Source organism: Melanerpes formicivorus, unplaced genomic scaffold (assembly GCF_026170545.1).
Source record: "Melanerpes formicivorus ecotype bairdi unplaced genomic scaffold, bMelFor1.0.p_v2 SCAF_2, whole genome shotgun sequence".
Lineage (NCBI taxonomy): Eukaryota > Metazoa > Chordata > Aves > Piciformes > Picidae > Melanerpes > Melanerpes formicivorus.
Genome location: NW_027142354.1, coordinates 50,742,050 through 50,756,419, shown reverse-complemented (window position 1 = coordinate 50,756,419; position 14,370 = coordinate 50,742,050). Strand labels below are relative to the sequence as shown.

General features: G+C 57.9%; 1 protein-coding gene across 1 annotated transcript in view; it reads left to right on the top strand.

The window, feature by feature from the left end:
- The window catches only part of ABLIM3 (actin binding LIM protein family member 3), a 55,712-nt gene that overhangs the window by 40,908 nt on the left and 434 nt on the right, over positions 1 to 14,370 (top strand). Inside the window, exons 7-22 of the mRNA XM_068160103.1 lie at positions 3,285 to 3,372; positions 3,922 to 3,980; positions 4,475 to 4,546; positions 4,940 to 5,095; positions 6,211 to 6,240; positions 6,785 to 6,914; positions 7,794 to 7,892; positions 9,300 to 9,350; positions 10,723 to 10,857; positions 11,077 to 11,141; positions 11,457 to 11,604; positions 12,280 to 12,309; positions 12,724 to 12,782; positions 13,276 to 13,336; positions 13,548 to 13,555; positions 14,113 to 14,193. Of these exons, the coding sequence (XP_068016204.1) occupies positions 3,285 to 3,372; positions 3,922 to 3,980; positions 4,475 to 4,546; positions 4,940 to 5,095; positions 6,211 to 6,240; positions 6,785 to 6,914; positions 7,794 to 7,892; positions 9,300 to 9,350; positions 10,723 to 10,857; positions 11,077 to 11,141; positions 11,457 to 11,604; positions 12,280 to 12,309; positions 12,724 to 12,782; positions 13,276 to 13,336; positions 13,548 to 13,555; positions 14,113 to 14,193 (1,272 nt within the window). The remainder of the gene's footprint in view (positions 1 to 3,284; positions 3,373 to 3,921; positions 3,981 to 4,474; positions 4,547 to 4,939; positions 5,096 to 6,210; positions 6,241 to 6,784; positions 6,915 to 7,793; positions 7,893 to 9,299; positions 9,351 to 10,722; positions 10,858 to 11,076; positions 11,142 to 11,456; positions 11,605 to 12,279; positions 12,310 to 12,723; positions 12,783 to 13,275; positions 13,337 to 13,547; positions 13,556 to 14,112; positions 14,194 to 14,370) is intronic.

Genomic DNA, 14,370 nt, shown 5'->3' with positions numbered 1-14,370 from the left:
CTCTGCTATCCCCAGATGGCAGCAATAGGAAAGTGCATCCCAAAATCAGAGATACCATGGCTCCACAGCAAGCTAGGCTGCAGTGGCCTGGAGTGGCAGTGGCTGTGTAGGTCCAGCCTGCTGAGCGCTGTTCCAGGACACCTCCAGCATGTTTCACTCAGACTACAAAGAGATCACCTTCTCTAGTCCTGCTGGCAGGGCTGGCCTGAAAGCATCCAGCCTGGCCAGGAAACCTCTGCTGGAGCTGGAGCCAGGAGCTCTCCAATGTGTTCCCCCTCTTCAGGGAGCTGCCTGTGCCTGGGAAGGCTTTCTGCTGACCCCAGGCTTCGGCTGCAGTCCCAGAGTGGCTCCTGTGAGCATGAGCTCAGCACTGCATCAGCTGCCGCGGGCTGGCTGCCCATAGTGAGGCCACTCCACCAGCAAACATCTGAACGGGCCAAGTCAGGGACTCCCCTGACATGAATGCCTGCTACTGCTCCCTGGGCAGTCGTGGCCCTGATAACCCTGTGCCAGGGGCAAGCAGGCTCTGGATGTTACACGGTGTGGGATGTGCAGTGTGTGAGAGGAGCCAGAGGAGCCCTGAGACCTCTGCCCCAGGCTGAGAGACTGTGCTGCCAGCCTGGCTGGCACCACTGGACACTGCTGTCTCTTGTTGCAGTGGTCTCAGGGTTTTTGTCACTCAGTGCAACACAGCTAAGTCAGGATGAGCACTGGGTGTTCCTGCTGCTGTGCATGTCTGAGGCAACAGGCAGAGAGCAGCTCTACAGGGCATGTCAGGTATGAGGGTAGCTCAGCCTGCCTGCAAGCTGGAGACAGCCCTGGGATGGTGACAAGGGGCCAGCCCTCCCTGCTCTCCCTCACCTCCACCTCCCCTGTCTCTTGGCAGTAGCTTTAGTTCTTTGCCTTCCCCTGTACCTTCCAGCATCAGCTCTGCTCCCAGCATTAGCTCCTCCTGTCTGGAGAGGCCACCCAGCTCTGCCCACCCGTGCCAGGCTGTGGGAAGAAGCTGGCTGAATCCTGTGAGGTGCTGTGGACAGCACTCATCTCCCATTAGCACCTCCCACGCCTGGGAAGGGGAGACCTCCTTGTGCAATGAGACTCCGTGGGCTGAAGGCAGCATACCTTGGCACCAGTGTTTCTGTGAGCAGAGCTGAGGTGCCAACTCCTTGCAGGTGCTGTCCTGCAGCCAAGAAAATCATAGGGTATGGGTGCCAGAGGGCTGTGCCAGGCAAGCACCATGGGGCCTGCAGGTGCTGCAGGCACCTCTTACCTCCCCGTGGCCAGGGCTGAGCCCGTGTTCCCCACCCTCCCCAGGTGTTGAATGGTCTGTACAACCAGGAGCTCACTGGCAGAGCATGAAATGGAAGAGTGCCTTTAAAGAATTATAGTCCTTAAGAAGCCTTCTCATACTATCCCAGCAACCTCCAGGCTTTCCCAGCTGCTCTGAGCTGCACAGCCAGGCTTGGGTGATTAGTGAGCCTTTAAGGGCCCCCCAGTGATAACGAGCAGGTCTCTTCCTGCAGCCTTTGCCAGCCTTTCATGAGCTGTAATATTAACCCATATAAAAGGAACAAGGTTTGTGCATGGCTTGGAGAGTTGCTTCTCCAGGAGGAGTTGCTTCTCCTACTCATTTTCCCTGCCTGCCCTAAAACCTTGCACTCGTTTTTGGCATGAAGTGGAAGGGGAAAACCACTGGCTGCCATCTGCACCCCAAGGGCACTGAATTCCAGGTTGATTTTTACGAGCAATCAACTAGCAGATTCTCAGTTATGCTCACAGCAATCTTGCCTGTTGATCCTTCCTGTTTCAAACTGCTTCCAGCCCTCTTTGTCATAACCCCTTTCTTTCTCAGAAACAGCCTCATCTTCCCTCTGTTGCCTTAAATTATCCTTCCTCTTCTCTTGGATTATTATGGGAGTAAAATGTCCTTTGGGGGTCGAGTTCTAACAGCACAGCCCAGATTCCTCCTGCCCTAAGCCAGCTCCTGCCTCCCAGCCCAGAAAACGAGCCTATAATTGAAATGCCAGCAGCCACTTTGAGTGGAAACAAGGCACCAATTAAAGCTGTTATCCCTGTCAAAGGGCAGAGGGAGCAGCCTAGCGCTGGAGTTTGGCCATGGCTCTACAGACACAGAGGTTTCTTTATGGCTGCCGGCAGGAGCAAGCCTGTGCTTTGCCACCCTTCTCCCATGACTGCTTCCCTGCTGTAACATCCTGGGCCAAATTTGCTGCTTGTCTTCACAGCTGTAGAGGGAAGGAGCTGGTGCAAAGCATGGCTGCTGGCTGGGTGGCACAGCAGAGGCTCCCCTTTATTTCCAGAGTACAAAGACAAGTCACTGGGGGCGAGGTTTGTGGCTACCTTCACTGGGGGTTTGGAACCTCCTGGCTCTGCTTTCCTGTGTGTTGGTGTCCTGGTTTGAGCTGGAGTGGAACCAATTCTCTGTCAGCCAGCTCTGCACCTTCTGAGGTTAAGGGTGCAGTCCTGCAGGCAGCATCTGCTTCTGGAGGTGATGGTGCCTGATGTTTGTAGTTAACACCAAGGCTCTTGCTCCTATGGAAACCAAGGTCACTGCTGAATCTTGTGTACCACATTGGGGCTGCAGTAAGTGAAAGGGTTGTAGGTAAGTATATAGGTTGTGTTTACAGGGAGAAGCTGACAGGGAGGTGACCCAAACCTGGCTAACAAAGAGTTCTGTTCCGTGTGCATCATATTCACTATGAAGCTAAGGCATCACAAGAGTCAAGCCCTCTTCTGTGGCCAGCATTCAAGGAGACCTCTGGCTATTCTTCTGCCTTTGATCTCAATCCTTGAGTTCCTGAATCCAGTTCTTGTCTGCCACTGAGTCTGGTCTGGACTCTGGATGACCTCACTCTTGGTTTTGTGTGTGTATATATATATATATATATATGTATTTATTTCTTTTCCATTGTTTCTGTTTTATTACATCTGGCCTAGAGGTTTTTTATCCATAAATTTCTCTCCTTTATTCCCTTCCCCTTCTGCCATGGGAGGGAGGTTAATAGAGAGCATCTGTCCTTTGTTTAGTGGCTAGCCTAGCCCTAACCTTGACAGCTGGACAGTTTGAGGAGAGCAGAAGGTTCCCAGTGTGACTCACAGCCCAGCAGGTCAGAAGCACTAGTGATGAAGTGGTCCTGGCTAGTTTTGCCCTATTCACCTTGTCATTGCCTGCAGCAGGGCCTGATGCCAGGGCCACTCACCCTCAGGGAGATGAGTAGGTCACCAAGTCCTGCCTTGCTCAGGGGCTTCTCTGCTCACCCTTGCAGGCAGGAGGCAAGCACTACCACCCCACCTGTGCCAGATGTGTCCGCTGCCACCAGATGTTCACAGAAGGAGAGGAGATGTACCTGACAGGTAGGGATCCCACTGTGGGGAGAAGGCTCTCCTCTGCCCCGTGTTGGGGCAGGGATGACTGTGTCTGGTGTCAGCCACTGCATCTCGGTGCTTGGGAGCTGTTTCATGTCTTAGTACATAAACTCAGTCCCCACTGCTCTGCCTTCTCAATGGGTGCGTGCCTGTGGTCATGCAGCAGTGGAGAACGCACCCAGGAATGCTGGTGGGACCCAGCAGGTGACCCCACTCTGCACCCTTGGGGCTCACCACACTGCTCCTGCTCTGCTCCTCATGGAGAGACTCTGGTTCCTATCTCCTGCCCTGCAGGGCCTCCCAGGAGCTGCCTCCCTCCAGCATGCAGGGATTGCACTCCTATAACACCACTTGCTCAATGTAGCTTCTGCTCAGGAAAGCACTGACACATCCTCAGGGGATCACAGGCTGTGGGGCACTGCTGCAAGTGGCAGGAACAGGATGTGACCTCCCCATGGCAGGAGGAGCTGCATGATCCCTAGCAGCGGGGGTGAGCTGGGTGTGGAGCTGAAACATTGTCCCTCTGCTGCATTGCAGGCTCTGAAGTGTGGCACCCCATCTGCAAGCAGGCAGCCAGGGCAGAGAAGAAGCTAAAGGTAGGCAGCAGGGTGAGTGGCATCTCCAAGGGGTGGCATGACACAGGTGATGTTACATCACTGCTGGAGGTGTTGTGACAGTGTCCAAGCCCAGGGCTAGCTGGCACAAACTCTGTCCCTACTGCCCAGAGGATGGCAACTGGCCATGGCCTGGGGCCTGCTTCCTGCCTGGCACTGGCCCATGCCACAGCTACAGAAGTGGCACAGCAGTCCCCTCACCAACCCTCCAAGCTGCTGGTTCTTCTCTGTGTCTGACTGGCCTTGGGGACAGCTTTCTGTTGGGTCTTGCCAGGTCGCTTGTTGCTCCAGATCTGGCCCCAGGAGAGGCCAGGGCACAAAGCTGGATGGCAAGGCAGCCTGCAGCAGCCATGAGCACTGGCAGCAAGTGAATGAAAGGGCAAAGGAACAGTTTGCTTGCTGCACCCAGCATTGTGCCTGTGTGGGGTCATTCTGTGTTGTGTTCTCACCTGTCTTCTGCTTTTCTGTCTCCACAGCACAGAAGGACATCAGAAACCTCCATCTCACCCCCCGGTTCCAGCATTGGTTCCCCGAACCGCGTCATCTGCGTAAGTAGAGCTCTGCCCCTCGTCCATGCAGGGCACGTCGGAGGCTCCAGCCCCAGGGAGGGGAGCAGCAGCTCCTCTGCATCCCCTGGGGACAAGTCCAGCATTTGGGGACAGCATGGACAAGCCATGCCTCTTGCCCCAGCGGCATGCTGTGCCACCAGTGCAGCTGGCACAGAGCAGGAGCGCTCAGAGGGGCACAGTCCCACCCTCCCACTTCCTCTGCCCCTTCTTGCTGCTGCCTCTCAGGCATCTCCTCTTACCTCTTTCTGCTAGTGGGGTGACAGTAGGCTCTGTCTACTCTGTGCTGGCTCCACAATGTGTGCTCCAGCCTTCCCTTCCTTCTCTCCTCCTCTCCCTTTCCGTCTCTCTGTCTCTGTCTCTCCCTCTCCCTAGGCTAAAGTGGATAATGAGATCCTTAATTACAAAGACCTGGCAGCTCTTCCCAAGATTAAAGCCATCTATGAAGTGCAGCGTCCTGACCTCATTTCGTACGAGCCCTATCACAGATACACATCGGATGAGACGCTGGAGAGATATAGCTATGGGGAGGTACTGAGTCTTGGTATGCCCAGTGCTGGGCTGCACAGGGGCAACGGGAAGCACTGCATGTGGCCTTGCCCACGCCACTGGGAATGCTGCAGGGAGCCAGGAGATGGGGTAGGACCTTCCTAGAGGCTCCCCATCACTGGGAAGAGGCCTCTGCTGGGAGGGAAATTATGGTGCTGCTGCTGTAGACTAAGAAAGCAAGCAGTGACCTTCTCAGCTGATGGCAGTGCCCTGCCCACACTGTGCTGCAAACTCAGTGTGCAGGGACAGACAGGGCTGCATGGGAGGAGATGTCACCCTCGGGAGTGATGTGGCAGGGAGCTCACCCAAGGCAGCCTGCAGCAGGAGAGGAGAAGGATGTGCAGTACATGTGCATCCTTCCTGGGGGGAGGGACAGAAAGCCAGCAGGCTCAGCCCAGAGCCTGGTCCCTGGCAGGCAATCCTCCTGGCCACCCAGCCCCAGCATGGCATCTCTGGAGCACAGCAAGGCTATCTCTGGTGGGTGCTGGCCCCACAGCTGGGAAAGGGGCTTGGTCGTTGCTGTTTTAGAGGCATGTGATGAGATGACAGCGAAGCAGAATATGGCATGGGACTGCCCTGCCCTTCTCCCCCAGGCAGGCTGGGACTGCTCAATGATTTCAGTAAGTTTGTGGAAGAAGGTGGTCTGAGCAGCTCACACAGAGGTGAAGGGCCCAGGGTGGCCAACAGCAGCACCTCTCATATCTCCAGTCCCAAGGCTTGTCACAAGTCTGGTTTCCTCCAGGCCACCTGGTGATGGTGCAGACAGCAGGGCCATGGCCCAGCATGGAGCACCAAGCATCCAGCAGCAACCTTACCCACTGCAGCCACTCCCCTGAGGTCTCTGAGGAGGGGTACAGGCTGCTGATTCAGGAGGTGCCATTCTCACACCAGCTCCCCTCCTGGCCAGGGGCTCTCTGCCCAGCATCCTACCTCAGCCTGGCTCTGGCTGTGTCACCACTTGCCCTCACAGCCTGGCAGATACAACGAGGCTGTAACCTGGGGAAACCAAGCTGCTGTGGGACCCCAGTCTGTCTCTGCTCCCCTTAACTGTGTGCTGTCTCTCTCTTTCTCCTCTCTTTGCTTCCTGCTGCCTCCAGTCCCTGGGGACCCTCTCCCCGTATTCACAGGTAATGGCCCCAGTGGGCACCAGCAATCTGTCACCTGCTACCGAAGGGTGTCCCAGCCCAGGGTCTGCTGGGGCTTTGCTGAACCTCCCCCTACCTGGGTACTCCCCAAGGTGGGGGAAAACAGAGGAACTATATCCAGGATGATCCTGTCCTTCAAGCTCCAAGGAGAGCAGTGTGCAAGGCCGCCTTGGCAGAATAGACCCAGGGTGCAGCTCCTGCCTCAGGGAGGGCGACACCAGCAATTGGGAACAAGCTCAGGGGCAGGGGATGATTTCAGCAAGGTGGGGTGAAAGCCTCTGGCTGGACACTGTTACCTGCTTCCAAACCCTCCTGGCACTTCAGCAGTCAGGAGGCAGAGCAAGCTGTGGAGCCCATCCAGCTGTGGAGAACATGCACACAGAGCATGAACCTTCCCGGGCTGACACAAGCGCAGCGTGCCTTGTCCAAGGGACCTCCCTGCAGGGCTGCTGGGACACTGGCCTGCCCTTGTTCCATATCCCACCAGCTTTAACCCCATCTCTCTCCACACCTTTCCCCATCCCAGGACATCTACGAGAGCTTTGACACACGGCAGAGGCGAGCCTCCAGCCCTGGCTACATCGACTCCCCCACCTACAGCCGCCAGGGCATGTCCCCCACCATCCCCAGGTCCCCACACCATTTCTACCGCTCAGGTGAGGATCCCAGCTGCAGCCCCAGGATGGGCTAAGATCAGACCCCAAGCAGAGCAGGGATCACCAAACTGTCCCCTGCTTCACCCATGGGACCTTTGTAGTCCCTTCTCTGGCAGGCATGCTGGAGGCCTGGGGATGTCTGTGGGGGGCTGACAGCAACGGAAGCTGTGGGGCAGTGACCAGCTCTCCTGTGTACATCCTTCTGTTCCCCTGACTCTCATTTTGTGAGCAGCAAAGGCAGGCTGAGGAGACTTTGTCCTGGCTCAGACCTCAGCTGAGGTTTATGGAGGATGGAGGGGGAAAGGAGGAGACCCCCAGGTCCAGTGAAGACCCCCTCAGCTGGTGTGGTAGCTCTGTGAGGGATGTGCACAGGAGTGCTTGTGCCCAGCCAGTGCTGTAAGGGGTTGGGGGTTCCTTAGAGGCACTTGTGTGTGCACAGGCTGGAGCATGTTGGGAGGGTGAAGCAGGCTGTCTGTGCAGTGTCTCCTGTCCTTCGGAACCGGGGAGTAACAACTGGGAACATCTGAGGTCAGTAAGTCTGGAGGTCCACAAGCTCCCCCAGTGCTGTGCTGCCAAGGGCCTGTCACCATCTGCCTCCACAGCACGCTCGGCTTTCCTCTTCCAGCGCTGGGGCAGGCTGCTGCCCAGCACCAGCACCCGCACACAGGGCTTCCTCTGCATCCCACCTGCCTCTGGAGATGCAGGAATCTCCTCCTGCTCCATCCTGCCCCATCCTGGACCGCAGCCTGGCACATGTCACTCCTGCCACGTGGCTCACCCCCCAGCTCCTCTAACACCGCTGCATTTAACACCCATTTTCTTCTGCCTCTTGTTCTCTCTCTCGGTCACTTACGGCTGCTTCTGCTCGGCACCGCCTAGGCACCGAGAGCGGGCGCAGCTCCCCCTACTATAGCCAGTTAGATGTGAGGTCCTCCACTCCAACCTCATACCAAGCACCCAAGCATTTCCACATCCCAGGTAGGCTCTGGAGCACCCTGGTGCCCAGGGAAGCACCGTGTCTGTGGCATGCCCGCATGTGCCGTCCCCCCTGTGTCGCATGCGTAGCTCCGCCGCCTGCCTAGAGCCAGCTGGCAGCAGGATCTACCCCTGGTAGAGGCCATCCATAAACAGGACCTGCAGCTTGAACCCCCTCCCTTTCTGTCACCACCCGGATGTCCAGAGCCACCTGGAGTCTGCTTGATCCTTGCAACATCCCTCTTCCCCCTCTCCCCTGACCCTTCTCCACCCCCACACGAAGATGAGTCCCCTGCAGAGAGCCTGCCCCCTTCCCTGCCTCCCCCAGGACCGTGAGCTGAAGCGTGTCTGCTGGAGGCCTTTCCGCACCCACCCGCTACAGATGACTATTTTATACTCCCCATAGGGCCCGCTGCTCCCTCCCCCCAGAGTCTTCTGGGCTTGCCAGATGCTTGCTCCCCTTCTGCAGGGATTGCAGGGGGCCATCAGGTAAGGGCCACCACCCACTCCCAGCCACACAGAGCCCGTGGGGATGGGGATGGAGCGGGCAGAGAGGGAAAGTGGGGAGGGAAGCAGCCAGAGCTGCCCATCCATCCTTCAGCACATGTGGCAGGGCCAGAGCCACAGAACACCCTGCTTGTCTGTAGGCATCTCCTGCTACCCGGATTGTCCTCCAAAGTGTGGACCCCTCTACAGTATGTAGCTCATGCCATGAGGACACCCAGAGGCTCTCCACTATGGTCCCCTGCTCCCATCCCATCCCTGTCAGGGTCTGGCCCCGCTGCCTGCCCTGCCCTCCCGCTGATGGTCAGTGGTTTATGGATGGCCCCCTCCCTGCTCCGCCAGCTCTGCTGCCTGGCCCCTGCATGGGGGCTGTAGCTCTCGGCAACAGGCTCCAGTTTGCTTTCCCTCCCAGCTCGCTCTTTTCTCTCTCTGCTGTGGAAAGAGGCTTTGGCTGATGTTGTTTCACCCCAGGTAGCTCGCAGGTGGTTCTTGCAGGTGCTGGCACCCCTGAGAAACCACAGCAGTGTGAGCCATGGTGCATCGCTGCCGGCTGGCAGGGGCAGCTGCTGGCTCCTGGCTGTGCCATCCCTCCTGGGGCTGGCAGTGCCCACTGCCCTGGCGTGCATGCTGACGCTGGGGTGCTCACTGCATGTCCTCTGCGTGCGCACTGCTGCCCGAGGGCAGCCTCAGGACCAGGCTCCTGCTGCCCATCCCAGAGCCTGCCTGGCCCTGGCTCAGTGCTGTGCTCCTGTGGGACGTGTGGACCCAGAGATGGTTGTGTGATGGAAACGTGGCCTGGGGCTAGCATCTCCTGCAGGACCTCTGTCCTGTCTGCTCTTAGCCCACCCATACTGACCTCTCCTTCCTCCCTTCTTTCTTCTCTTTCTTTCTGTCCTCTTCCTCCAGCTGCCGGCGAGAGTAACATCTACCGGAAGCCCCCCATCTATAAGCGACACGGTAGGGGCTGCTGCTGTGCACCAGGCTCTGCTCCACGCAGGCAGTGGGGGAGGGCACCTGTGTGGAACTTGATCTGACTGAGTCGCATTTAGGGGCAGGGTGGGAGATGGGAGCAGGTGTCAAGGCAAGGTGTGGGTGGACTGATGCTCCTGCTTCCCTCTGGGCAGGTGAATGCAGGGTTCAGTGTGAGAAAAAGGCAGCTTTGGACCATATCCCTGTTGTGAGGCATGGAGGTGAAGGCTGTCAGTGGCATCAGTCAGGGAAGCTGAAGGAGGGGAAGTGAGGCTATGAAGGGGAGGCAGAGGGGACAAGGATGGCTGTTGCTTGCTGATGCCGGGAGACAAAGCAGCCTTGGGAAAAGGATGAAGACTGTAACTTGTGGATTCATGTGGAGCCCTGGAGAGAAAGTACAGCCCATCCTGGATGGGTGCTCCAGAGCAAAACAGGCCTGGCCTGTGTTGATGGGTAGGGAGGAGTCACAGGGGTGTTCGGTGTCTCTTAGTGGGGCTGGCTTGCACTGTCCCTGCTTGCTCCTGCACACAGAGGGACAGCAGCTTCCCCCAAGCAGTAACTGTGTCTCCTCTCTCTCCCTGGGCTCTCCCTTTTCACCTGCCCAACTCCTGCCACCCTGCTGCTGGCTGCACCCACTGCTGTAAGTAGCTGCCATTGGCAAGGTCCCTTGTGCCCGCTTGAGGTGGTAGTGGGATCACTCTGCCACAGAGCCTGTCCTTAATGCTCCTTCCCCTGCAAGTCTCCTGGCCTCTGGGGGAAAGCAGTGGGGCTCACCCTTGGGTTTGTCATATGTGCCACTGAGGGTCAGTCCCCAGCCTGAGCAGAGCTCTGTGTGTGATCCTGCCCGGGTCCAGAGCTGCTGGGCTCACCCCTCTTCCCTCCTTGTCCCTGCACAGCCCTGCTTTCCCCTGGCCCTAGCCCCTTCCCTGCTGCAGCTGATCCTTTCTCCATGCCCTTCTGCCTGTGTGGTTACAGCCTTCCCGGTGATGGGACAGCCTGGGGCACAGGGGCGTGGGGAGATTGATGATACTGGGCTGGCATGAGCACTGTGCAGGAGCTAGAGCTTGTGGTGGTGCCGTGGGCTATGAACCGTTCGAGTCCTTTCCCAACCACACCGGCAGCAGCGCCTCTGCCTGTCGCGGTGCCCACTGTCTGCCTTTGCGCCCTCGCCTCCAGGCGGTGTCAGCAGTTTGACAACGAGTTACTGTTCCCAGCTCTATGCTGCCCCGGCCATAAAGTGCCGGTGGCCACTGGGGAGATGGGAGGGAAGAGGATTTGCCTTCATGCCAGGGTGGATCTTGGCAAGTCTTGCCAGCAGGACTCGGGGTCCTCACTACAGCTCTGCCTGCTCCTTTTGCAGACAACCTCTCTGCAGCCACGAAAAGCAAAACCAGCGAAGACATCGCACAGTCATCCAAGTATAGCCCTGCCTACTCCCCAGACCCGTACTACCACTCTGAGTCAGAGTACTGGTCCTTCCAAGGTTCCCCCAAAGGTAACAGCTCCTTGTTTTGCCCCCAGACCTAGCCATCTCTTGGGAGGGAACCCCCTCTGAGTTGGATCTGGACCCAAAGGTGGGGTTGGACCTGCCAAAGTGCCCCCAGAATCCCAGCAACCCTTGAGACTCAGCTCTCCCTGTGCAGCTGGGGACTGTCTCCTCCCTGCCTGCCTCCACCTTCATCCCTATCCAATGCCTCCACTTGTCTCCCTGCAGCCCCTCGGGCCCGGAGATTCTCATCAGGAGGCGAGGAGGATGGCTACGACCGGGGCATGCACAAGGTGAGTGAGGTCCCTGCAGCAGCCTGGTCCCTGCAGCAAGCTGCCCCCTTGGTTTTGGGAAAGAGGCCCAGTCCCACGCTGCCATCCAAGAAAGATCCAGCACCATCCCTACCACCATCTCTCCCACCTCAGCTACCCCCAACACAGGATCCAAAGGAGGCACCCCACCCCAGCACCTCGTCCCCAGGGACAGGGGGCAGTCGGGAGGTGCCAGGCCCATGTGGGGACATGCAGTGCTCTGCTGCGATGTGCCAGTGGTCAGGGGGGGCTGAATGGGGAAAGGAGGGGTGCAAAGTGGCTTTCCCCCCATCCCAGATCCAGAGTGGCATCGGCAGGCTGATCTTGAGGGAGGAGATGAAGGCTCGATCCCACTCCTACGCAGACCCATGGACACCCCCTCGCAGCTCGGCCAGCAGCAGAGAAGCCCTGCACACAGTTGGCTATGAGGGCTCCCTCAATGGCTGTAAGGACAACCCTGTCCATTTCTCTGTCCCACCTGCATGGCCCTAGCTCCTGTGGGAAGTTTTCTGTGGTGGGGAGGAAGAACAAGGGACTGGGAGGGGGTGGTAGAAGAGGTGCTGGGCACCAGAGTTGGACTTGGGAGGCTCTTCTCTCTGGAGGGCTCCATCCATTCCTTGTGCCCTGGCTGGGATGAGACATCACCTGGATGGTTGGTTGCAGTCTGTCCAGGCAGTCTGGTGAGGTGCCTCATGGAGTGGTGGAAGGCTCCTTTGGGAGTTTCACAGCACTGCCATGCTGGGCCTGATCTGACCTGTTCTGAGTTCTCTGCTTGTGCACCTCCTGGCAGCCCAGACTTGCTGACTGCCCCCAGGGTTGCCTTCCTTGCTTGTACAGTTCACACTGCACTGCACATGGGGCACCCAGTCCCTCTCCCCCTGGGGCTGCAGAGATGGCTAGGGGTGTTGAGGAGCCTGGCAGCACAGCTGACCCTGCCTGCTCTGTGCTCTCTTTCCTTGTGGCACATTTGCTGCCCTGGAGCTGGGGCTGTTTGGAGATGCTCAGGGAGCCCCTTAGCTCCAGGAGCTCCAGGGATAACCCATGGAGCTGGTAGCTGGGCAGCTCTGCATGGCTTGGGGCACTTGGTCCTCCCTGACACCCAACTCTGCTCTCCTTGCAGCTCCCCGGACACACTACCTGGCTGACAGTGGTGAGTGTGAGCCTGCAGCCCTCCGTGGCTGGACCCCTGGCTGTGAGGTCCAGGACCTGAGCTGGAGGAGGTGCTGGGACTAGGGAGGGAAGAATGGGAGAGAAGATGCCCTTGAAAGGCTGGGCCAGGGCAGAGCTGTACCAGAGGGGAGCTGGTGGCAGTGCTGGGAGAGGATGAGTCAGAGAAACTGTGTCATGCTGAAGGGTGAGGTGGGAGGGCTGCCATAGGAAAGGGATTTTGAGGAGAGGAATATCAGCTAGGCTGGAAATGTATTAGAGCTGGAAGAAGACAGAGCTGGGTGAATCTGGAGCTGGGTAATAAAGTGCAGGGGTAGGGTGGACCACTGGGTGTTCTCCTGGGCTGTGAGGCTCACCCCTGCATTTTCCCTTATGCACCTTGGTGGCTTCCTTGCAGATCCCCTCATTTCTAAGTCGGCCTCCCTTCCTGCCTACAGGAGGAACGGGCTGCACAGGGTAAGTGCCTCCTGCCTGCCTCCTACTGCTGACAGGCATCTCTGCACCCTTCAGCACTCTCCCCAGGCTCCTCAAAGCCCCCAGTGCTCCCCTTTCGTGACTAGGGTATCCTGCTCCTACTTTGCCCCTCTGCTGTCACTGCTTGTCTGTAACAATTTAAAATGACCCTTATTGGAGACCACTGCAGGACAGAGGTGCCTGCCCTGAACCTACTGCAGGGCATGTTTCAGAGGGATGCTGATGTTGCTTCTCAGCATAAGAGCTTTGCTTTATACCCTGGAGCAGAGGTCGCTGGGGCTTGGGAGACCTGGTCCTGCCTCCGTGTGACCTGGGCTTGTCACTTCAACTCCCCGTCCCTCAGCTTGCCCACTACCAGGGGTGGGGAGCAGGCCCTGCTTTGGTTTAAGTGCCTTCCCCTCTGGGGACATGGGAGGGGTCGTGCTGAGTAGGAGGGGACCCCTCTTACTCCTCCCTTCCTGTATCCCTCCCACAGCCTCCCAGTGCCGAGCTTTTCCACTACGACAGCACAAACGCCGTCAACTGGGGGATGCGAGGTAAGAGGCTATGGGGCTGGGAACAGCAGGGGCTGGGAACAGCAGGGGCTGGGGACCCTGTAGGTGCAGAGCCAGATGCCATGGGGCTGCTTACCCCATAGCTGGCAGCTCTGGTAAACAAAGTCCAGGCAAGGGTCCCCACAGCCCCGGGGGGAGGATCATGGCAGCGCAGTGTGACAATGTCTCTTTTGTCTTTGCTCTCTCCCCACAGAGTACAAGGTAAGATGCTCCTGCTCCAAGGAGCGGCTGCCAGTTGGAGGTGCAAGTGCCACCTGGAGGGAGTCCCAGAGATGTGTCCATGTGTTCCCAGACCCTTCAGGAGGAAGCTTTGCCCTCTGCCCTCAACGCTCTGCCTTCATCTCCCTCCCTCCCCACATGACAGCTCTATCATGAGACTGTGGTACTTGGACCAGAGTCCTTGCCCTCCTGCCAGGGCCCTAAGCACTTAGCCAAGCAGAAGTGTCTCTTGGGTGAGAAACAAAGAAGGGTGGTTGTGCTGCTGGCTCTCTACTCAGTCATCCCTGGGTCACTTGTGATTTCACAGAGTGAGGAGGCTATTCCAGAGTCCCCAAGGTGATTCAAGGTTGATTAGGGCCACCCTGAGAGCAAGCCCCCCCTCTGCCTTGTCCCATCCTAGTTCTCAAAGCAGCTGTGTCGCTCAAACCCTGCTAAACACAGCAAGAGAAGTCTTTGCCCTGCTGGCCCCCATGGCCTCATTACCAGATGTGCCCCAACTGGCTCTGTAAGTATTCCATGGTCTTCTTGTCCCTGTGCAGATATATCCATATGAGTTGCTTCTGGTGAAGACAAGGGGGAGGAACCAGCTGCCCAAAGATGTGGACAGGACTCGGTTAGAGGTGAGGAGAGCCTTTTCCTACAGGGCCAGTCTCCTCGGGGTTCAGAGGGACCCTATCCTGCAGGCTCTCCCCTTAGCCCCAGCAGGCAGCATGGGGCTGTGAGAGACTCACGGTGTATGAGGAGCATCTCCATAACCCCCCAGGAGCACGTGTGTGCTGGCACACTATTGCAGTGGT